This window comes from Poecilia mexicana, unplaced genomic scaffold (genome assembly GCF_051168715.1).
Source record: "Poecilia mexicana isolate PSO_F unplaced genomic scaffold, ASM5116871v1 scaffold_13, whole genome shotgun sequence".
In the NCBI taxonomy this organism is placed as follows: domain Eukaryota; kingdom Metazoa; phylum Chordata; class Actinopteri; order Cyprinodontiformes; family Poeciliidae; genus Poecilia; species Poecilia mexicana.
The window spans coordinates 32,440,588-32,463,499 of record NW_028263382.1 but is presented as its reverse complement, the minus strand read 5'-3'; the positions used below and the strand labels follow the sequence as shown (position 1 = coordinate 32,463,499).

The 22,912-nt window shown below is 40.0% G+C and overlaps 2 protein-coding genes and 1 pseudogene across 3 annotated transcripts; all 3 read left to right on the top strand.

The window, feature by feature from the left end:
• Positions 1-1,508: 1,508 nt before the first annotated feature.
• On the top strand, positions 1,509-2,903 carry LOC106927695 (odorant receptor 131-2-like). The gene has a single exon (XM_015003433.2). The coding sequence runs from the start codon at positions 1,509-1,511 to the stop codon at positions 2,442-2,444; it is 936 nt and encodes a 311-aa protein (XP_014858919.2). The 3' UTR covers positions 2,445-2,903.
• Positions 2,904-5,281: 2,378 nt separating this feature from the next.
• LOC106927691 (odorant receptor 131-2-like) lies at positions 5,282-6,224 on the top strand (annotated as a pseudogene).
• A 2,070-nt stretch (positions 6,225-8,294) lies between these two features.
• On the top strand, positions 8,295-22,839 carry p4ha3 (prolyl 4-hydroxylase, alpha polypeptide III). 2 transcript variants are annotated; one of them, XM_015003438.2, is made up of 14 exons: positions 8,295-8,633; positions 10,026-10,180; positions 10,281-10,504; positions 14,889-15,038; positions 15,107-15,158; positions 15,728-15,885; positions 16,259-16,438; positions 18,245-18,309; positions 18,419-18,578; positions 19,683-19,745; positions 20,040-20,108; positions 21,718-21,814; positions 22,266-22,342; positions 22,437-22,839. In XM_015003438.2, the coding sequence occupies exons 1-13, from the start codon at positions 8,446-8,448 to the stop codon at positions 22,334-22,336; spliced, it is 1,632 nt and encodes a 543-aa protein (XP_014858924.1). In that variant the 5' UTR covers positions 8,295-8,445; the 3' UTR covers positions 22,337-22,342; positions 22,437-22,839. The 2 variants fall into 2 exon arrangements, with proteins under 2 accessions (XP_014858924.1, XP_014858923.1); XM_015003437.2 differs by having other exon boundaries at positions 22,266-22,839.
• The last annotated feature ends 73 nt before the right edge of the window (positions 22,840-22,912 follow it).

The following is a 22,912-nucleotide window of genomic DNA, read 5'->3' as shown; positions in this document are numbered from 1 at the left end:
ACGTACTTTTCAGAGCTCCTGCAAAATCCGTAAAAATTACATAAAAAAACAGCATTAACCAATTTAATATTAGTCGAACAACTGGAGAGAAAACCTTAGGACCACAAACAGTTGGACAACCCGAACAAAATCATCCTGAATGGCCGAAAAACTGCAAAAGTATAGATACGGAAGCGATGCTGATGTAAAAATTCAACTGCCTAAAAACCGCTTGACCGAAGGTCAGTAGTGAGATGGTTTTAGGCAAAAATAATGCCTAAAATCATTATTTAACTGCTGCACAGCTAGGATTTTATTGCATCTGACCTGATTAAATTGTAAACTCATTCCTCTCATCAGGTGTTGTCAACCCAGGCTGCATCAAGAGCAATTATCAAATCACTGATCAGAAAGAACAATTTGGACAAATCACTACTGCAGAATTACAGGCCAATGTCCAAACTTACATTCATCAGCAAAACTATTGAAGCAACTGTGTTTCAATAGATAACTGCCTTCTAAGCAATGATTAATCCTTTGACATCTTTGAGTTTGGTTTTCCTGCTTTCAGTACCGCTCATCATAATACTGAGACCAATCTAGTCAAAATGTTCAGTGACATCCACAAAAATACAGACTGCGGAAGAACCACAGTGTCGCTTCTGTTACACCTCAGCACAGGATTTGACACAGCTGAACATGAAATATTACTTATGTGACCACAAAGCTGAGTCGGACTGTCTGGCACAGTAATTAAAGTGGTTTGAATTTTAGCTAAAGAATAGGGACTTTGTTCTCTTGATAAGTAACTGTTCATCAGAGTAACATGTGGTGTACCCCAAGGTTCAATTCTGGGACCCCGGTTGTCTTTATTGAGGTTGGAAATGTGAAAAAGTTTATGGCTAACTGCATTTGCAGCATAATGTATTTTGGGTAAATTTCCTTTCAGAATGTAAGTTTATGTATGTTTATTAACCAGAATACAGGGAAGATTAAATCATGTTTTCTTCTTAGTTTTATAAGAAGGAAAGTTTCACTTTTTTAAGAGGTTTTGTGAACTTCTGTCATTAGTCTTTCTCCCCTCTGAAATCTGTCACCAATGGGAATAGTAACACTTGGCGATGGTGGTGTGTCCAAGTCCAAGTCTACATAATGGAACATAACCTGAGCAGGAGGGGATCCAACCTGAAACACATCTCTACAAAGACACCATGAGAAGTAGAAAAGTCTGAACTCCTCTGACTGATAAAGGGATTGGTAGGTGAGCGAAATACGGTCAATGGGGAAAATGTTGAGCATTAATAGATTCTATTTTGTATTCGTCCGTTCTTTTTGTGCAAACTCAAATTTATGATGTTTATTGTCACTGATTTTATATTCTTTTATTATTGATGTGTTTCCATTTTTGTAAAGCACTTTGTGATTTTCATGTCTGTGAAAGGTGCTATATAAATAAAGTTTACTTACTTACTTACTTACTTACTTACTATGTTTTTCTTAAATAGGAATTATCTCTTCAAAGCAGCAAAATGCAGAATCGGGCCGTGGTTTCTATCAATGCTACTTCCCCAAAAAGCTTCTCTGTGATCATCAAGGTGTGTGTGGTGATCCCGTTTTTCTGTGTCTTCCTGTGCTTCGTCGCCATCATGCTGCAGATCTTTGCCTCTCACAGACAGTTTTTGGACACTTCCCGTTACATTCTGTTTGCACATTTGTTGATCAATGACACCATACACATTGTGTGTTCTGTGTTAACGTTTCTCACTCTGATGGGTCAGGTCAAGTTACCTCTTCTGTTCTGTGTCCCTCTGTTCTTTGTGTCTACTGGTACCTTTCTGAACACCACTTTGATTCTGGCTGCCATGTCACTGGAGCGTTATGTTGCCATTTTCTACCCTCTTCATCGCCCGGCCTCCTGGCGCTCAGACCGTGTCTGGATCATTACTCTACCTCTGTGGATCATCAGCTTCATATTCCCCATCACTGAGTATTTCATCGGGAAAGATGGTCAATCTGTAGATGTCCTCTCTACAAACATGCTTTGCAAAAATACTGTCATGAATTCATCCCCAGTCCATGAACTGTATCGGCTTTTTGTGAATGTACTTTCATTTGCAGTGGTAGGTGTTATCATCCTCTTCACCTATGTGAGGATTTTGATGGAAACCAGGAAGATGCGGCAGGACAGAGCTTCAGTGAGCAAAGCCATGCACACCGTGCTGCTGCACGGCTTCCAGCTGCTGCTGTGCTTGCTGGGTTTCACTCAGCCTATATTTATAACTCTCATTGGGCTCCACACAAAGTGGCTGGGTGAGGACATTGTTTTCTTAAATTTCTTCTGCTTCATCCTGATACCTCGCTTTCTCAGTCCACTGATTTATGGCTTCAGGGATCAGAGTCTGAGAAAGCACATTGGAAGCTGGTTCCTCTGCTGCTCAAAGAAAGGCAAACCCTTTTTCAAATAGTGACTCAAATATAAACTGACAGTTTGAAAATAAATTGTTTTAGTACTGAGTATTTATCCTCTTTTGCTACAGACCTGAAAGAAATCTGCTCACTGACTATGTAAAGGCTTTCATGGTGTGAAAAACTTCCTACAGATTGACTGTGTGACATTTTTAAAAGTTAAAACAATGATTAACCTCTGCGTTAATCCTTCTCTGCTGCTGTACTTCAATAGATTTACTGTAAAAAAAAATTTTTTCTTGATCTTATTTGGTGACATGATAATTAATTTGTTAAAAAAAAATAAAACTAAAAATTTATAACTTCTTCGTTTATCTTATAATGTTTAACTGATATCTTAATCATTCTTAGTGTCTCCACATCATATTTCCTAATTTCTTGTTTTAACTTTTCTCTGCTTACCCTATGCTTTTCACAATCAATTAATAAACAAACATCAACTGACCCATAGCATTTAGTTTTAGGATGTACAGGTCCCCACCCCCAGAGATTTACACAGATGTGGGCTACGTACAGGATGTTTTGACACAAAATATATTTTTTTCTGTCTCCACAATTTTGTTAATAGCAAACAGATTAGATAATAAAGAATCCAATAAATTTTCCTTCTTATGTTCTTAAGGAAAATCTCAGCGCGTACAGCCGTACAGCCGTACAGCTGCAGGCGCTACTCTTCAGACCTACATCACATTCTGGGCCAAGCAGATTCAGAAAATATTTTGTTAAACAAACTGAAACAGAATATTATTTTCATCCTTAAAGGGGGACATGGTTCCGGCACATATTTTATAACAAAATCCTCTAACTATGTTACATTCAGTTGTTATGAAAACACTACATATCAAATATAGCACATCATTTTTGACTTCGCATCATGGTCGTATCTGATGGCTTGAAATTGGCCTCTGTCTCTTTAAGAAACTCCTATTCTTTCTGACACAACAGTGCTTCTCCGTGATGCTGTCTACACCTGACCTAAGTAGTTCATCATAACCTAATATGAAGCTCAAAAAAGTTTAAAAACTTAAAGGCTCTGTAATTTATAGGACTAAATATCATTTTAGATTAAAACAAACAAGAACAGGCTGAACCCTTGAAATCAGGCAGTTTGCTTTACTTTGATTTATGCAAATATGTGCACAGTTTCTGCAGATAAGCTTAACAACTTTTGCAGGTCGGCATCTGTTAAACATGAACCCCACAGAGGTGTATCTGCGCTAACATTGCTCCATGATGACTGATCATCCTCTTACCCTTATGCAATTCACCTGGTGCCTGTCAGCCAATGGCAACCTGTCCACACCCTGTGTCCACACCCTGGACAGGTCACCAGTTTATTATTTTTTTTTCTTTCAGAGTTCAAATTAAATTCACTGGGGTCCCTAGAAGGTTCACACAGACATCAGAAGGCCTCTGCCCTCTAAGTGGATAGTTAGATTGAATGTATCATCCCCAAGTTTTGCAAGCAAGCAAGTATTAATGTGCACAGCATCCTTGGCAGCCTGCACTGCACAAATTAATACCTGTGATTTTTTATTTATCTATTTTTATTTTTTTAATGTCCAAAATGGTTGACGGAGAAGGAGTAATTGTTTTGGTCTTAGGAATGATTAACTTTTTCCAAAGACCTGGACATGCTGTGACATCGATTCATAGTGGGGTACTTGCAGGCTGTGTTGCTGGGGAAACCAGGGTTGATCTCCAGCTCTTATCATTATTATTATCCACCGAAGCTGTCAAACGGACATGATCTTTTATTAAACAACTAAAAACATACGGCAGCCTCAATCTCAATGGCCATAGAAAAGGTCTTGTAAATGCAACTGAAACAAAGGAGTTCTGTCACAGTGACTGAAGCCTTCCTGTGTACAGAGAGATATGATGGACTTTTTCTATTAAAAATGATCAACATCTGAGTATGCCTAATGTTCACATATGTGACATAGCAGTGCCTGTAGTGTAGAGATTTGATTTGGTACTTATCACATCTTTTCCTCAGTCTATGCACCTTGGTGTGCATATTATCATTTTTTTTAATAACTTGGTGCAGATTAAGCATGCCATCTTTCACTCTAAATGGTCTATTTGGAAGGTGCACAGCAGGGTCATCTGTTCAGGCACTTATATAAATCCTTTATATGAGGGCTGTCTTTTCAGAGAATATTGTGCCAACCAACGCATCAAGTATAAAAGCCGCATCACTTGCTCATCATATTTTACGTCTTGTAAATGGTTGTGACCATGAGTGTTGCACACCAACACATGGCATCAGGTATCACACCTTTTCCACACCTTTGGATGATGTGGTTTAAAAATAAGAAAAGTTCATGGCTATCAACACTTGCAGCAAAACGTAATTTGGATCAACTTTCTTTCAGTGTATTGTGTAGCGTTTTCTAAGGAGGATGTTTGCAGAGAAAATGAAAAGAAATGTTCTTAATAGTTTTACTGGTCGGAAGGTTTCACTTTTATAAGAAGTTGCCAACCTTTGTTGTTTGTCTTTCTCCCCTGTGAAGTCCATCACTAATGGGAATCATAACACTTGGCGACAGCAGTGTTTCTCTGGAGGACTAAGGTCCACGTCTACATACTGGAATGTGTCCTGAAATTCACTTACTGAGGAGACTCCTCCTTAAATGCTTCTCCTCAAAGGCAGTGAAAAGTAGAAACGTCTGAGCTCCACTGACTGGTGAGGGGATTGTTACAGGAGTGAAGTCTAGTCAATGGGGAAAATGTTGAATATTAATAGATTGTGTTCTGTGTTCTTTCATTATGTTCAAGCCAACTGAATGTCTATGTTTTTCACTGACAGGAATTATTTGTTCACAGCAGCAAAATGCAGAATCTGACTGTGGTTTCTATCAATGCAACGTCCCCAAAAAGCTTCTCTGTGATCGTCAAGGTGTGTGTGGTAATCCCGTTTTTCTGCATCTTCCTGTGCTTCATCGTTGTCATGCTGCAGATCTTTGCCTCTCATAAACAGTTTTTGGACACATCTCGTTACATCCTGTTTACACACATGCTGATCAACGACGCCCTGCAGATCCTATCATCTGTGCTACTCTTCCTCTGTGTGATGAGTCGGGTCAAGTTACCTCTTCTGTTCTGTATCCCTCTGCTCTTAGTGTGTTCCTGTACCTTTCAGAACACCACCTTTATTCTGGCTGCCATGTCACTGGAGCGTTATGTTGCCATTTTCTACCCTCTGCAGCGCCCGGCCTCCTGGCGCTCAGACCGTATCTGGATCATTATTCTGCCTCTGTGGATCATCAGCTTCATATTCGCCATTAATGAGCTTTTCATTGGGAACCACAGTCCTGTAGATGTCCTCTCTACCAGCATGATTTGCAAACTTACAGTTATCAACCAGTCTCCAATCCAGGGAGTTTATCGGCTTGCTGTGTATGTACTTTCCTTTGCAGTGGTAGGTGTTATCATCCTCTTACAATCCTCACCTATGTGAGGATTGTGATGGATACCAGGAAGATGCGGCAGGACAGAGCTTCAGTGAGCAAAGCCATGCACACCGTGCTGCTGCACGGCTTCCAGCTGCTGCTATGCTTGCTGGCTTTCACCCAGCCCATCTCCGAAACTCTAATTGTGCTCCACACAAACTGGCCACCTGAGGATGTCGCCTTTTTAATTTCTTCTGCTTCATCCTCATACCTCGCTTTCTCAGCCCGCTAATTTATGGCTTCAGGGATCAGAGTCTGAGAAAGCACATTGAGAAAAGGTTTCTCTGCTGGTCAAAGAAAGGCAAAACATTTTTCAAATGGTGACTCAAATATAAACTGACAGTTTGAAAATAAATTGTTTTAGTCCTGTACAATGTTCAGATCTTAAAGTTAGACTGCTGTTAACCAAGTCTGTTTTAAAACAACAATCAAACGGCAATAAAAACATGAAATGTTATTGTTAATTGTATCTGATTTCATGTGACTCCAAGATGTTTTTGTTTTATAGGGGCCACATTCTTGACTTCTGTGGGTTGTATGTAATAATCATTGTTTATTTGATAGTGAAATCATGAAAGCAATGAAGCACAACCATTATAGAAAATATTATACAACAGAGTGCAAGCCAATGAACTTTTCTGAACAGTTTTTAACCAGCTTTTGCCAATTTCGCACACTTGTGTGAGCTACTCCTAACATTTAATATGAAGCAAACTTGTCATGTTTACTCCATGGATTTTTGTGACTCTTAAGTTGATTGATGATAAAGGAAACAAAGGAAAATAAAAGCGATGTGCAAAACCATAGAACTGCAGTAAGTCTCTGTAGAACTCAGTGACATGTTGGGGAGGTAACTCAGCCTGTGAATTAGTCAGGTTTGGAGGAGAGACATAGACATGCAGGATGAAGATTATTGAGAAATCTCAGAGATTCATTTCAGTACTCAAAGGACACCTTTTTTCTGTGTTTTTGATGGATTGTCCGATATTTTTAACTTTCAACGCAAGCTAGTGCTAACTGCCATCATGTCTTTGGACCTACATGGCATTCTGGGCCAATCAGATTTAGAAAACATTTTTGCTAACTGGCTGAAACATAATTTTTTATTTTAAATCTTAACAACAACAAATAAAATGTCCTGCAACACCAATGAATGAATCTAAATTGGGACTAAGAAATAATTAAAAAGAGATCAAACTCTCGCTTCCCTGCAGCCAGAAACTTTGACCGTAACCATACTTTGACCTATGCAAACATGCGCACAGTTTCTGCAGAAAAAGATAAGAAACTTTGGCAGTCTGTTAAACATAAACCCCACGGAGGCGTATCTGTGCTTACATTGCTCCATGTCAACTGTTCATCCTCTCACCCTTTCGCCGGTCAACTGAACAGCTGAAGGTGCAGAGCTGTTTGTCAGCTGTAAATCAGTTAGAGAAAACCAAATAAAAATTTCAGGCTAAAATCTATATATTTTAAAGTCTATAACATATTTTAACTTTCAACATTGTGTCACACAGACAAGAATTCAATGTTCATTTTTATAGGTCAAAGACAAAGCAATATATGTTTATTGAGTAAATATGTTGTGATCTGTGGGTGTTTTAATTTAATTTATTTTTCTGTTTTGATCATTTCCTCACTTAATTACTTTACTTTGCTTGATCTCACCATGTCCGTTCATTCCTTTCCATTAGTTTACTTCATTTATTCCTTTATTCATTCTTTTATTCTGTTCCTTCTTGATTCTGTTCCTGTTTGATCAATATTGTTCTTTCCTCTTACTTTTCTGAGTCCCAGTTCAATATTTCTCATAGTCGGCTACGATGTTTTGATATGAAACTTGAGTAGTGTTCCTTTATCTGTTATCTTTGTTGAAATATTATGTTTTTGTGTTATTGTTGTACAGTACAGATAAAAATAGAAAGTGGCAATAAATTAAAAATAAATTTAAAGTAAACTTGCTTTACTTGTCTTGCTGGGTGAACAGGTGTGATGTGCCGGCTGCACTACATGAGTCAGAGGTTTAATTTATTTATTAAAGTGTTTGCACAGAAAAGGCATAATTTTTTTATATTTTAATTGATCTCTGTGGGGGTTTTTTTACGACATCAACTATATAGTCTGCTAACTGTGGGTATTTGCTGTCCTGTCTGGCTGTATTGATTATTTGTTGTCCTCCACAGATCAGTAACAGAGTACCTGGTGTTGCCAGATGCTAGTAAATTTAGTAGTACTGGCACAGTTTGACCAGCAGACGTCGCTGTAGAGAAGAAACTGGTTAAAGGCGCTCTTACTTTTGGAAGATTTTTTTTTTTTTTTTTTTTTTACAATTGTGATTAAAACCTCGGTTAATAAATTAAAGAGTTTAAAATATTGTTGCCCCAACACAACTTTCAATAGGGCTCCTATTGGAAGTTAATTCCGGTGAAGTTCCTCACAGAGAGAGGGGAGAAGCCGATCCCAGATCAGAACCGAGTCATCAGATGAGGAGCCGTGAGAAGCTCAGCTCATCCCATGATAACGACAGAGTTCACTTTTCGAGGGGATGGAGGCTCCTCCGGCTGCTTTCTGTCTCTGCTGCTTCCTCGTCGCTGCTCTCGCTTTCCAGGCCGAAGGAGAAATGTATACGTCGCTCCAAAACGTGAGGCAAGCCATTGACGTTGAGAGGAAACTGATTGATTATCTGAGAATGTATATCGACAGCGAGCAGCAGAGACTGGAGGACATCAAGCGGTGAGTGATGGCGAAACCGGAGCTGAGGTTGGGTACACACACTCAGTGTCGAGGACTTTTCATCAGGATAGAAAAGGAGAAATCTGTTTATTTCTCTGTCGCAGCCGCCTCCACCCTTTTGGTTTATGAATTAGGTAACACTTTATTTGAAGGGGGGTGAATAAGACTGACATGACACTTTCATAAACATGACATAACACATGTCATGAACATCAATAAGCCTTCATGAATATTAATGACTGTTGTCATAAAGCGTCATTCGGTAAATTCTGACACTTTTAATACAAAGTTGACATTATTCAAAATGTCTTTGTTATGACAACTTGACATTAACCAGGAAATCATTACTGTTTAAACTTTACCTTTAATAGCATAAAGTTACCTAATTTTTAAAGTGCAATCAGTAATACTTTTATAACAAATTTATATCAGTAATGATTTCTTGGCTTAACTACTTCTATTTCTACTTTTGTTTCTTTTTTTAAAAAACTGTTTCATTTATGTGTCCTGTCGTTTTTCTCTTCTTTTTAACCACTAAAAAGAAGTGGCTTTGTTGTAAAGTGTGACATAATTAAAGTCATTATTGTCATGCTTTGACGCAGAACTATGCAAGGGCCTCGAGAAAGGAAAAAAACAAACAAACTACACTTTATGTGTTCTTTATGTGTTTTCTCCAGTATTAAAATAGCTGCACACATTTTCCTCTCTCTGTGTCCAGAACCAGCCAATGATCCAAAGTCAAGTCACGTTTATGTGTTTAGCACATTTCAGAAACAGGCTGTTCAAAAAGCTTCCCACCGTAGAAAACATTTCACAGCAATGAATTATGAAACATGCAATATATCCTTTGTCAAATATTCAAGCAAATATTCATAAAATATATTGATCAGTGTTCCAGTTACTAGTTATCAAAGGCATCTGTAAACAGGTGGGGTTTTAGCCTTGACTTAAAGGAACTCAGTGTTTCAGCATCTTTGCAGTTTTCTGGAAGTTTGTTCCAGATTTGTAGTGCATAGAAGCTGAATGCTGCTTCTCTATGTGGGGATTCAAAGTAGACCAGAACCAGACCATCTGAGTGGTGATGGAGTCAGGTATGGTGACTACAAACCCAAGCCACACTTTCAAAAATCTTTTTTTTTTTTTTTTTTTTTTAATAAAACCAATTTTAGAATCATGTATTATTCTTTTGGTCCGTTATGTAAAGTGCTAACAAGATACATCGACGCTTACAGCTGCATTGTGACATCAAATGGGTTTAGAGAGTAAGAAGTATTTGTGGAAGGTGTCAGGTGTTACCCAGGTTCAGTATATCTTTCATTTCTAGTCTTTCCAGTCTAATGAGGACCATATGTGTTCACCTTTCTGTGACCCACGATCTCATCTTTTGCACAGGTTTCATGCCAGAGTGTCCGACCTCCACTCAGAGCTCTACAAAGGCCCTGCAGCTGCAACAGCCAACCCACTGGTGGCCTTCACGCTCGTCAAGCGGCTGCATTCGGAGTGGCTGAACGTCGTCTACAGCAATGAAGCTCAAGAAAACGTTCAAAGTGAGCTCTATCTCTCTCCCTCCTGCCTAATGATACCTGAACTTCTTCCGCTTTTTAGCCATCAAAAGCAAACTTCAGCCTTCAATAACACTCTGTTCAGCCCTCAGGTCCAGATACAAGGAAGAGGAGGCTCACTTGCCCAAAGTGGAAGACCTCCGGGGGGCTGCAAAGGGGCTGATGAGGCTCCAGGATGTGTACTCCCTCCAAGTTTCAAGTCTGGTAGAGGGCCGCTTCCAGAGGGCCAGCGGTGGAGGTGTGATTGACGTCTGCTCGCCTGCTGTGTCCGTCTCGCTGTCTGGTGACGACTGCTTCCTGGTTGGGAAGGTGATCCATCGCACAGAGAAACTGATTCTTTCTCCATTAGATCATATCCTGTTGATATCAGCTCTGTAGTGAATCAGTGAGATCGCTTTGTTCAGGTGCAAACTTGTGGTTTAGTCCCGTCAATCAAAACTTTACCCGTCAAACTCTTCACAGCCCAGGAGGAAAAAGTAAAATTTTGAAGAAATAAAAAGTGTTAAAAACTGAGATAGATGGTAACTACAACACATGCAAAAGTATTCACACCCCCTGAGGCTTTCCACATTTTTTCACATCACTACCACAAACTTCAATGTGTTTCGTATAAAGTTGTGGGGGAACTTAAAGCAGTGTCAAAGCTGCATAGTTAATGTTTAATAAAATGTTGTTTTTTAAAAAAAAACTGTCACCATGTTGTGACCAAATGGAATGACACCGATAATGTGAAACAATTGAGCTCCTATACCTTCTCCCAGTGTTAATTAAAAACAACCAATCAGAGCCAGGAGGCGTGGCTTAGTACTGTCAATCACCCTCCATGTTGCACTGCTCAACCCACCTTTGCTCTCTGCTACGCTGGAGCTAGCATAGCCTCTTGTGAATGCTCAGGCTAGCTAGCTAGCAGAGCCACCGATAATGTGAAACAATTGAGCTCCTATACCTTCTCCCAGTGTTAATTAAAAACAACCAATCAGAGCCAGGAGGCGTGGCTTAGTACTGTCAATCACCCTCCATGTTGCACTGCTCAACCCACCTTTGCTCTCTGCTACGCTGGAGCTAGCATAGCCTCTTGTGAATGCTCAGGCTAGCTAGCTAGCAGAGCCACCGATAATGGCGGATAAATGGTTTTCCTGTAACAGTAAGTTGTTTGTTCATCAATAGCACGAGTACTATAGCGAGTACACTACCATGATTTGCAGCGCTGAGGCCCCCCTTCTGGCTCTTCTGATTGGTTGTTTTTGATTGAAAGCGGTGCATTTCTTCAGATGACAATAACAGCTCGAGGAGAAGTTGGAGGAGATTGAACTTTTCACAGATTATCTGCCTTTTACTGTCACTACATCATGATAGTTTTAGCAAATATAAAAAAGTTAATTAACAAAAAGATACATACTTTACTTCCCACAGTCATTCCCAGGCATTCCTTCACAAACCAAAACTGGCGGTGGCAGCATCATGTTCTGGAGATGCTTTTCTTCATTGAAGCAATTCAAAGTTGACTGGAAGATGACTGGAGTTAAATACATGGAGGCAAAAGAGACCAGGACATAGGTTCACCATACTGAAAGACAGTTCCCCTAAAGAAACAGCCAGAACTGGAATGGAATGGTTTGGGTTCAAACATGTTCATGTGTTTGAATGTCTCAGTCAAAGTCCAGACCTGAGGAGTATATCTATAAACTCTTTCCACTCACTTTGTGAGCTTGAGATAATTTGCAAAGAATGGAAATGTCTGGACAAATGTGGTAGAGAGTTCCTGCAACGAAAGGTGCTACTACAAAGTCTTGAGATCAGATCTATCTTAATGCACGCCGCACCTTTCAGATTTTTATGCGCTATGAAACTCGTGCATTTTGTGTCCGTCTTTAAATTATGCTATACATGTTCGTTTACATAGAATCCCAGTAAATACCCTTAGGTTTGTGGTGAGGATGTGACACAATGGAACAAAACTTTCAGGGTTTTAGCAAGACAAAGACCTCGCACATGTTTTCTATAACTTCACTGTGGGCTTCGCAGAAGTGGGCCAACGGCTAATATGAACATCAGGCCAAAGACAGAATATGAAATAACAGAACAACAAGCTGCCTGAGGAGAGAAGGAAAATATTAAACAAACAAAAAAAAAACAACAGTCATACATTTCCACTGTTAAAGCTGCACTATATGTCACGACAGTATAATTTAAGACAGAGAATGCGTGAAAAAACTGAGCTCCTCTGCCTTCTCCCAGTGCTCCAAGTGTCAACTGCAGAAATACACCAGTCAGTCACAGCCAGGAGGAGGAGGGTTTTAGCGCTGTCAATCACTCCCATGCTCACCCCTTCCACTTGCTATTTCTAAACAGCTAGCAAATAGCTATAGCTAGCCGAACCAAGCCAGTGTTCACCACAACGTTCGCTAATTTAGCATAGTTTCCGACGAAGATGGATTAAATGTTTTCCTGTAACGGTAAGTTGTTTTCTATCTTTAGCACATTGAGCAGCATACATTAGGTTGACTGACAGCGCTGAGACCCTCCTCCTGGCTCTGATTGGCTGTTTTTGACCAAGACCAGTGCAGTTTTCAGACTGTAATAGACACACTGGGAGTAGATGAAGGAGCTCAGTTTTATTTTTATTTATTTATTTATGTATTTATTTATTTATTTATTTATTTATTTTTCAGATTATCTGTCTCAGACCACACATGGTGACAGTTTTAATAAATATGGGAAAAAGCAGATTTTTCTAAAAAATTTGATTCTGCAACTTAAATTTACTGCAACTTAAATCTGCATTTAATGGTGACAAAAGAAATTGCAACATATAATTTTTTGAGCTTAGGAAACAAATCTCTGGTGGTTATCTGTCATTTGCTGGATGCACAGCTTTGTTAAATTCTCTTGAGACTCAAATAGAAAGACTAGATCTTTTAATAAAAAGAGAATAAAAATAAATTTACTCAATAAATGTCCCTTTGCATGAATAATTTCCTTTTCTTAAGGTCTGCAGCGCCTCTATTCCAGGCCTGTCAGTCATGTGTGTTGGGGTTCAGACACTCAGAACTGGGATTCTTCCAACAACTCACTTAATCATCTCTGTTATGAGAGAGCAAATCCCCCAGCTGTTCTGGGATGAGAAAAGAGAGAAAGGTGTTTCCATGCTACTTTTTTTTTTACTATAACTGCGGTGTTATGAAAGGGTAGGGCACTGTGTGGGAAAGACACTCTGCTATGGAAAAGACATTACCTCATGCTGATGAGCAATGAACACAGAGAACCTTCTGTTACTGAGGTCATGATTATCAAAAGGACAGATGATTTGTTTTACGGCTTTACATGCGCTTTTTAAATGGCTCTTTGGAAACAGGTGGGTTGTATTGAATATACATGTAGAAATTTAACTGAGAGAGAGAGAAAAAAAAGAGAGAGTGGGCAACAACTGCTTTAGCAGTTCTTTTCTCATAAAAATGTATTGGTTCCTAAAGTATAGCATGTAATGTCCTCAGCTCTAGGTTTCACCAGATCCCAGCCTGAGTCTCTGATGGGAGTTTCACGTGCCTTGTAGTGGTTCAGATGCTCAAACTTGTTATCTTTACACACATTGAAGGGAACTGAGGCGTCATAAGGGAATCGTTGACAAAATGATTTATTACAGGGAGCAATTTATTTCAACTTAAGTGTGCCTATGTTAGGCCCCACAACAATAAGTCAGTCCTAGAACTGATTTTGATGCATGTTTAGCTGCATCCTGATAAATATGCAAAAGCCTATATAATTACATCTTGATTGCTCCACAGATGGCTTCACATCTGGCCCTAGACCAGATTTAGTTGATCTTCTCCCTGGAGCCGCAGTTAGATGTTTGTTGTTGCAGATTTCTCCTCAGCTGTGCCGTAGATGATCCAGAAATCACAAAGAGACCAGAAACACATTCACTGCTTTGTTTAAAGAGGCGTGATTATCTATATTGGCATCTTATACCACAGTCAAGTAACTATGTTTCCTTTGGTTGTTATAAAAATCATATATATATATATATATATATATATATATATATATATATATATATATATATATATATATATATATATATATATATATATATATATATATATATATATATATATATGACTTAGAAGAAGTTTGACTTTGTAATTTAACACCTTGAAATTGGGCCTGTCTCTTTAAAAACTCTTTCTGACCCTCTGCTTTCAGGAATTCATCGCAACATTTTTAATAACATTTTCATCAGCATTGCTCTGACAAGTGGCTCCTATCAGATGTTAAGTTTCACCAGATATTTGCTAATTTCTCCTGGCTAGTCTTAAGGAGCTCTGGGGGAGGGGAGGGTCCGTGAAGCACTGCTCCAGCTTCCAGCTTCATAAATGTGATAATTTATCTTTTTTGAGCCAATAGCAATAGACATGTGCATATACTCTGTAGAAATATTATATGGGCAATTGATTATGACTGTCTCAATGGGAAGGAGTCAAAATCTCACAGCATTGTTATTTGTTCTTCTATGAAAGATCCACCGCAGCACAGGGAGACTCTGAAGGAGCTCTGGTTCAGTTGTTGCTCTTGTTTGACTCATGACTAAAATTTTGCCTGAATGCTGGAACAGAATATCTGATATAATTTATAAAATACTGACTTAACACATCATGTTAATATCAGAATAAAGAAACTCTTTCCTTGTGCACAGGTGGCCTATGAGCAGGAAGACTACTACCACTCGGTGCACTGGTTGGAGGAGTCGGTACGTCTCTTCAGGGGAGCCGCGGGAGAGTGGAGTCCTGAGAACGAAGGGACCTTAGAGGACGCTCTGGATCACCTGGCCTTCTCCCACTTTAAGGTAGGAGAGCAGAGAAAACACACGTTGGTCCCATGTTTGACTGCTATAAATCCCTCTGTTTGATTCAGACAGGAAATGTTTCGTATGCCTTGAGTTTGTCTCATGAGTTACTGCATCACGGTGAGTCCACGCCTCCATTTCCCATGCAAGACAATAAGAACAGTGCCTGCACCTTTTTTTGTTTTCAATATTTTGCTGTTTTAAAACCTTAATTCTTTGTGATAGACCGACACAAAATATTGCGTAATTATAAAGTGGAAGGAAAATCCATGATCTCATTTTTAAGTTTGCCACAAGTTACAGCTAAACCCCAAATTATCTGTGGCTTTAGATTTATTTTCATTCACATAAGAAATTTGCTCCCGGTAGAAACAGCAAAAACAGAAAATCTTACCAAGTATTTTTGTCTAGTTTTTGGTGCAAATATCTTATTGTAACTGAAATAAGGCAAAACTAATGTACAGCATGTTTTAAGTCAATTATTCTTGAATATTGATAAAAAGTACTAACTCCACTGACAGATTATTTCACTTATAACAAGAGAAAATTGAAAATTTGCAGAAACTGCTTTTTGTTTTTGCAAACTCTGTATCTTTGACAATCTACGGGAGATTTCAAGACGAATGAATGATTTGTAATAATACTGTATCCAGCCTCGGTGACTCTTTGCACGCGTTTTGTTTTCTCAGATCCAATGAATGGACGGGTGTTGCAGAATATTGAGAAATATGAGAAGCTGCTGGGTTCTGCAGGTCCAACCGGGGAACGCAGCTTAAGAAGACCTGGCTCCTCCTCCTTAACGACACGGGACACTTATGAGAGACTGTGCCTGACTCAGGGCTCCCAGGTATTCATCAGCATAGGACTCTTCACGTAGTGTCCCAAAGTGACATATGGCTCATCCTGCAGACAGATGTCAATGTGTACATTGTCTGCTCTTGCATTATTTTGAACCAGTAAAATAAGGAGAGTGGATTCAAATAAAAACTGCTAAATCTTGTGATCATGAATTAAGGATTCATGCATGGTGTGGGATTGCTTGGTGTTGCAGTATATATGTATATACACACATATAATACATGTGAGTATAGACGTATACTCACATGTACATCTATATACATTTCTGTGACCGTCAACCTTTTAGGTGAATGTATGCAACAAATTTTGATCCTTGTTCGATCTCATTAACGGACTCATGATGCCTGTTTTCCCTCTTGCAGCCGATGCACTTTGAAAACCCCGGACTGTTCTGTGACCTTTTTACCAACAACCACAGCCCTGCACTGCTGCTGCAGCCTGTGAGGCGGGAGGTCCTGAGCCTGCAGCCTCATGTGGAGCTTTACCACAACTTCATCACAGACGCCGAGGCGGATGACATCAAGAGGCTCGCCCAGCCTGGAGTAGGTGATCGTCGCTTGAGCATACCCAGGTCTAGGGTTTCCAGCATAAACGTCTGACTTTTATTTGCTTTTATTCCCAAATGTTTGTCTGTCTGGGTTAGTCTAGTGATTCTGAAGCAGAATTTAAGACAGTTTTTTTTTATTAGTTTGAATTATCAAAGATAAGAACTAGTAACATTTTGACCTACATTTATCTTTCAAAAGGTGGGTTTTATGTAAGATCAACTTTTTTGAGCATTATATAATGCTATAATGTTATTCTATAATCAAAAATATACTCTGAGTGTTGCTTTAATTTTTTTGTGTGTGTTTGGGGAACCCTGGAGTCTCCCGTGGCAACCATTCGGGGTGCAGAACACCTCTCCCACACTCCTTCCCCTCTCAGCTCCTCCAGACTAGCAGCAGCAGCAATTAGCAAACACCTGATGGAACTAAATGCCTGCTGAGTTTATTATAGGAACTGTTTTCAGTGCAGTGCTCCTAAGAACGGTTGTAAATGGCATAATGAGGAGTATTGCTATGATGATATGCTGGAGGCGGACTGTTGGAAAGAGGACGGGTTTCTTAAAGACACAGAAGCCCAACTTCAAGGCATCAAATTATAAAGTCCAGCTTCTTTAAAGTCATGTTTGACATCTACAGCATTATTATAACAACAACTCAGGGTAACACAGTTATTTTATTGTGCTATATAATGGCACCATGTGCCTGGAAAGTACATAATGCTGCTCTTAACATACCCAATCTGAAGAAAATTGTGTTTATTTTCATGCTTGTTTGTTTTTTAATTTCTTCTACCTCCTCATGCTGTCTGTTTTATTGCTTTGTCGTCATATTCCATTATTTTGGCCCCTTACATTAATGTGACCCTCCTGAGGAATAAGCTCAAAGTTATTATTTTTATTCCAGCCCTTTTTAATTTCCTCCTGGCCATTTAACCAGATACCGTAGCTGTGTTTCTTTTTCATGAAATCAAATCACCAGTTCAGCATCTCAGTCAGATTAGAAATGCTCTTCCACTTTTCAAGATGGTACACTGCAATCCATTCTCAGCTTCCTTCAAAGGCAAATCTCATGCTACTTCCTGAAGCATGAATCCCCCCCTTTTTTTAAGCCAAATTCCTCCAGCAGAGCAAACAATCTCCCTGAGCTTTGCCAGGAAAACACTGTGAGCCTCATGCGAAGATGACATTTAACAGAAACCTTTCTCCTAACTCTCAGCCTGCTGACTCATGTGCTTCAGGAACTGTTTGATGGATTAACTAGGATGATGCCTCTTTAGTCTCTTTGAGGTTTATCTGAGAGCTTTCCATCCGCTGGTCAGATGGAAAGCTCGGTTTCCATGTCAGCGCTACGTCAGCTTGTGGGCTAATTGGAAGCAGGCCTGTGGTACTGAGCTGGACGGCTCTTTACTTCCCTGGAGTCGTTTTTCGACAGGTTTCTCAGTTTAGAGGTTTTCAGCATATTTCACCAGTTTTCACGAAAGGAGACTGTCCGCTTCAGTGTCCAAACAGTTTAAGCTGCAATTTGTTTCTGTTGTTGATTTGAATATCAGGTTGCTTGTTCTTCAAAGTGGGGCCGTTTTATATTTCTGTTGGAGATTGGTAAACATAAATTCAGCAGAAGGCAAAGTGATTGCCAACTGCTTTTAGTGGCTTAGAGAAGTGGAGAGAGTCAGTCCAAAAATATGTGCAGTGACACAGTTTGTGGTTCACTTCAACAGCTTGAGCAATAAAAAAACCAAAAAAAAAAAAACAAGCCCAAATAAAGCTGCTCATATTTTATTTTCTGCCCTTTCATAACAAGTTGAAGAGATCCGTGGTGGCAGCTGGAGAAAAGCAGGAAACAGCAGATTATCGAATCAGCAAGAGGTAAAAAAAATTAAATAAATAAAAAGTTTTAAAACTATTTTTCCTGCTGCTGGTGTGCATCCGAACATCCGAAGGCATAACGAACCGATTGGGTATGTTTGATCTCTAGTGCGTGGCTGAAAGGCTCGGAGAGCTCCACCGTTGGGAGGTTGGACCAAAGGATTTCCGTGGTAACGGGTTTGAACGTGATGCACCCGTACGCCGAGTTCCTTCAGGTGGTGAATTATGGGATTGGTGGACACTATGAACCTCATTTTGACCACGCCACAGTAAGTCGACAAAGTTGCGGTTAGGTTTATGTTCATTCCCTTTAACCTTTTCTGCATTTTTCCACATTTCGAGCAATAACTTGTATTTATTTGGGATTTTATTTGGGAGAGCAACACAAAGTGATGCATGAATTTGAAGAGTGAATTGAAGGGTGAATGGACTTCAAAGTCTTTTACCAATTAAAATTTGAAAAGTGTAGCCAGTGCCGCAACTGCACATTATTCAGGTGGATGCAAAAACATAAATCGGCGGCCCCCCGCCCCAAGGAAGGAACGTCAGCGTAGAAAACATACGCTCGCTCCAACCCCCACCCCCCTCCACCCCACAGGCGAGGATACGTTAAGTGTGAAACTCGCGCTAGATTTACCTCATTATGTGCGTTAGGTGAAGGAGCGTAAGGCGCGCTGAAGTGTATGGGAAAACATAATCGGAGGGGGCGCCAAAACCAGAGGGGACGCCAAAACCCCTCCAGACGGGGTTTTGGCGCCCCCTTTGGTGCTGCGCCCCTATGCGTTGCATGCGCTGCATAGCCACTTTTTGCGCCACTGAGTGTAGCATTCGTTTCTATTCATGCCCTTTTTCTCTTATCGCTCTCATCACCATGGTTACACCTCTAACTCTGTGGCTGTTTGTCTGTAGCAGTCTGCCTCATTGAGAGTCAACATCTTTGCTAATTCTTCGTCAAACTAATCGTGCTCAGTCAGATTGCCTGGGGAGTTTTCATGAGTAGGCAGATTTTCAGTTGGATTTACATCTGGACATTGACTAGGCCATTCAAGCACTTTTATCTAAGCTGTTCTAATGTAAGCCTGGCTGTATATTTAGGATCACTGTCCTGCTGGAAAGTGAACCACAACTTCAGTTTGAGGTCATTTGTTTCAGATTTTTATCTGGAAAAAGTTTGGAAAACCACATGTTATTTTCTCTCCATATCACTATTCAGCACTATTCTATGTGTAAATTGACACACCAATAAAATAAACTGAAGTTTGTTGCCGTAACATGACAACACATGAAAAAGTTGAAGGGCAAATGTCACGTTTGCAAGGTGCCGCGTGTGTTGGTTAAATGTTGACAGAGTTTCCATGTCGTTTTAAAACCAGTCACCCACCAGTCCTGTTTTCAAGCTGAGAACTGGGAACCGCATGGCGACCTTTATGATCTACGTAAGTCAAATCTACGCTTTTAGCTTGAGGTTGCAGGTCAGATTCCTGTAGTTTTACTGTGGGCTCATCCGGCAGTTGCCCTGGAGTAAGCTTTTTATCTGATGCTGCTTTTCCAGCTACTTTAGAACTGTTCTCAGTGATTTCCTTTTTACATTGGAATAAACTGATCGTAAAACGTGATAGCTGTGAGAAATAATGATCCCTAAATCATTTCGACTGGCAAATTTCACTTGCATTTATTGCAACAAGGCATAAACACAAGACGCTGCTCTAAAGGAATGTTGTTTTCCACAGCTCAGCTCAGTGGAAGCTGGCGGTTCCACAGCCTTCATATATGCCAACTTCAGTGCTCCAGTTGTGGAGGTAAAATACTTCGGTTATCATCAAGATGTTTCTCCTATCTTCACATTTTGATGTCAAGGCTGAATTACATTCATATGCTTCTAATCCAGCTGTGTGAAAACTATAAATGGAGAGGTTTTCTTACCAACAGCTCTGCGTCCAAGTCGAGGTTTTCTTTTCTGGTTGCCAGGAAACTATTTTATGTAACTCCATTAAGTCGCACAATCATTCATATTCTTGGCAGGTTTGGGTTTAAAGTAATCTTTTAATTTTACCAACATGTTTTCTCTGAGTGGAAACGATGTGAACGTTTCATAGTGTTTACTTTACGTCTTGTAATTGGAATCTTAAAAAAATAAGGAATCACACATACAGATGTGCTGCTAGAAACTCCAGTTACAAATTATGAGAACGTGTTTGACCTCTCAGAAAACTGGATAAATTCAAGTAATTTGGTATTAATTAGAATTAATTTAGTAATTGCTGTAAAAATGAAATAGTGTCTCCCGTTAAAATGAATGAGGTTTTTTATTTGGTTGAAAATAAATTTTGGACTGCGCTACATGTTTTTGGGAGAAACAAAACCATCTGACAAAGGATGTGTCAAAATGTGACAGCGTATTAGGGGCATCATAATTTTGAGATTAATTTAATACATTTTATAAAAAAAACTTGAAATTTTCTGAGTTCTAAAAGTTGAAAATGACATGATCAGACACTGATGGACGCAGGGACTGAACAGAGAATACAAAAACAGGTGTTTATTAGGAAATAAACTTGTTCTTAGTCAGACAGGCCAGGGTCAGAACCAGGGGATCCAAATCGGGGTCAGGCGGTTCCTGATCTCAGGGTCAGACAGACAGGGGGTCAAAGCCGGGAGGTCCTAATCCAGTGGAGAGGGTCAGGATCGGGGACAGGAGAGGCAACTAGGCAGAAGGAAGAGACGGACAGGTTAGTTACTGGGCAGTTAGCTCAAGTTTCTACAGCAGGCCTGAAGGTGTTACCACTGAGGGTTTCGCAACAATCTGATGCTGTGCAGGGGGAAGCTCCGTCCTTATATGGCAGCAGCTGGGGATCAGACTGATGATGATCAGGTGTGAGTGGTCACCGCTCAGCAGCAGCTGTGACAGAAAACTTTTGAAAATCTTTGAGATTAATCTCAAATTTTTTGCGATCTTTTAACTTTTCTAACTCAGAAATTAATGTCGTTGGTTTTTTCTTGTTTTTTTTGTTTTTTTTTCATTTCTGAGCTTAATCTCAAAATTTATGAGTGTTTTTCGAGCTATTTTTTTTCCTTTGAAGCTCAGAAGTTTCCATTATTTTTCTAAAAAATTTCAGCGATTAATCTTAAAAAATTTGGCAGAAATTTACTCCTCCTTTTCTTTCACCTGGGTCTAATACGCCGTCATATAAAGCCGACCGTCCATCAGCTCATATCCACTAATGGGTAGTTCTGCCTTTCAGTCTAATTTGGATATTCAAATTAAATTAATGTTGGTAGGAAACCAAAATATGCCTTAGCCCATGAGGGGCCCACATTTTACTAAATCTGTCCCTGATCAAAATAAAAATAATCCATAAGCAGCATGTTTGGCATGTATTAAAATCTGTTCTTTATGGTATTTCTCAGAAAGCTGCTATCTTCTGGTGGAACCTCCGCAGAAATGGTCAGGGAGACGAAGACACTCTGCATGCTGGCTGCCCGGTGCTCATCGGTGACAAGTGGGGTAAGACTTGGTGTTCCCACTCGAGACTTTTGGTAAAAGCCAAGAAAATGCCGTCTGCTTCTCGAAACATTAATCTAATCTCCTCATGTAGGGGAGCTAGAGCCCATCTGTGTTTCATTTTGAGTTTGAGTATAGCGATATTACAGCCTGCAGTTCAGACTCTGAGGGCTCATCTTGGAAAGTGAACATCTGCTGCCGGTTGGCTCAGACAAGCAAAATCTGTTTCGCAGGCTATTTAAACCGACCTAAGGATAATAATAATAACGATGATAATAATTGGGAAGCAGCTGCAAAAGAAGTTGCTGAGTAGGTCAACAACAACTTGCACTGCAAAAACAGGTGGGAATGCTTGTTGGATACGTGTTTGGAGAGGCTGAAAAAGAGACGCATTGGTCAACGCTGTTTGCTTATTTTTGTTTGACAGCAGTTCCAATATGTCTCTGTGCCACAGTGGCCAACAAATGGATCCACGAGTACGGCCAAGAGTTTGAGCGTCGCTGCAGCCTGAATCCTGAGGAGTGAGAGGGAGTACGAGCCTTTACTACTGCCAGGCACGTTGGCAAGGAAAGACGAGGCAGCAGCCAGAGAAAGAGCATGTGTGCGTGTGTGTGTGTGTGTACAGATGAGAGAGATATCGGAGGGGCCAGCCTGCGTCTTTGATTGGAGCCCAGGGCCCCAGGGAACCTGGACACCCCTTCTGTGGATGTGGAGGTGAAGGTGGAGCAAAATCTGCCCAGGGAAACCAACTGTTTCCATCAGTCACTTCATGCTAGTGAAGTGACTGATGTGTTTACATTTCTTGCATTTCGCAAGAATGCTGGAAGACGTGCACGATCTGCGTTGGACGTAAATTATCAAATGAAACGTGTCCTAAATTTGGTAATCATTGACAATGTGAAGCTCAGACTGCATTAAACATCTCATTCTATCATGCCTGATGGAAGAGTGTCGTCACTGTCACTTTTTCTGACTCAGACCGATGAAGATGTGGTCAAACGAAACAAATAAACTATTAAATCAGCCTCTTTCTATGCCTCGTACTTATATCCCTGTTAGTCTGACCATTTTTAAATCCCTCTGATCAAACACAGCTGACCT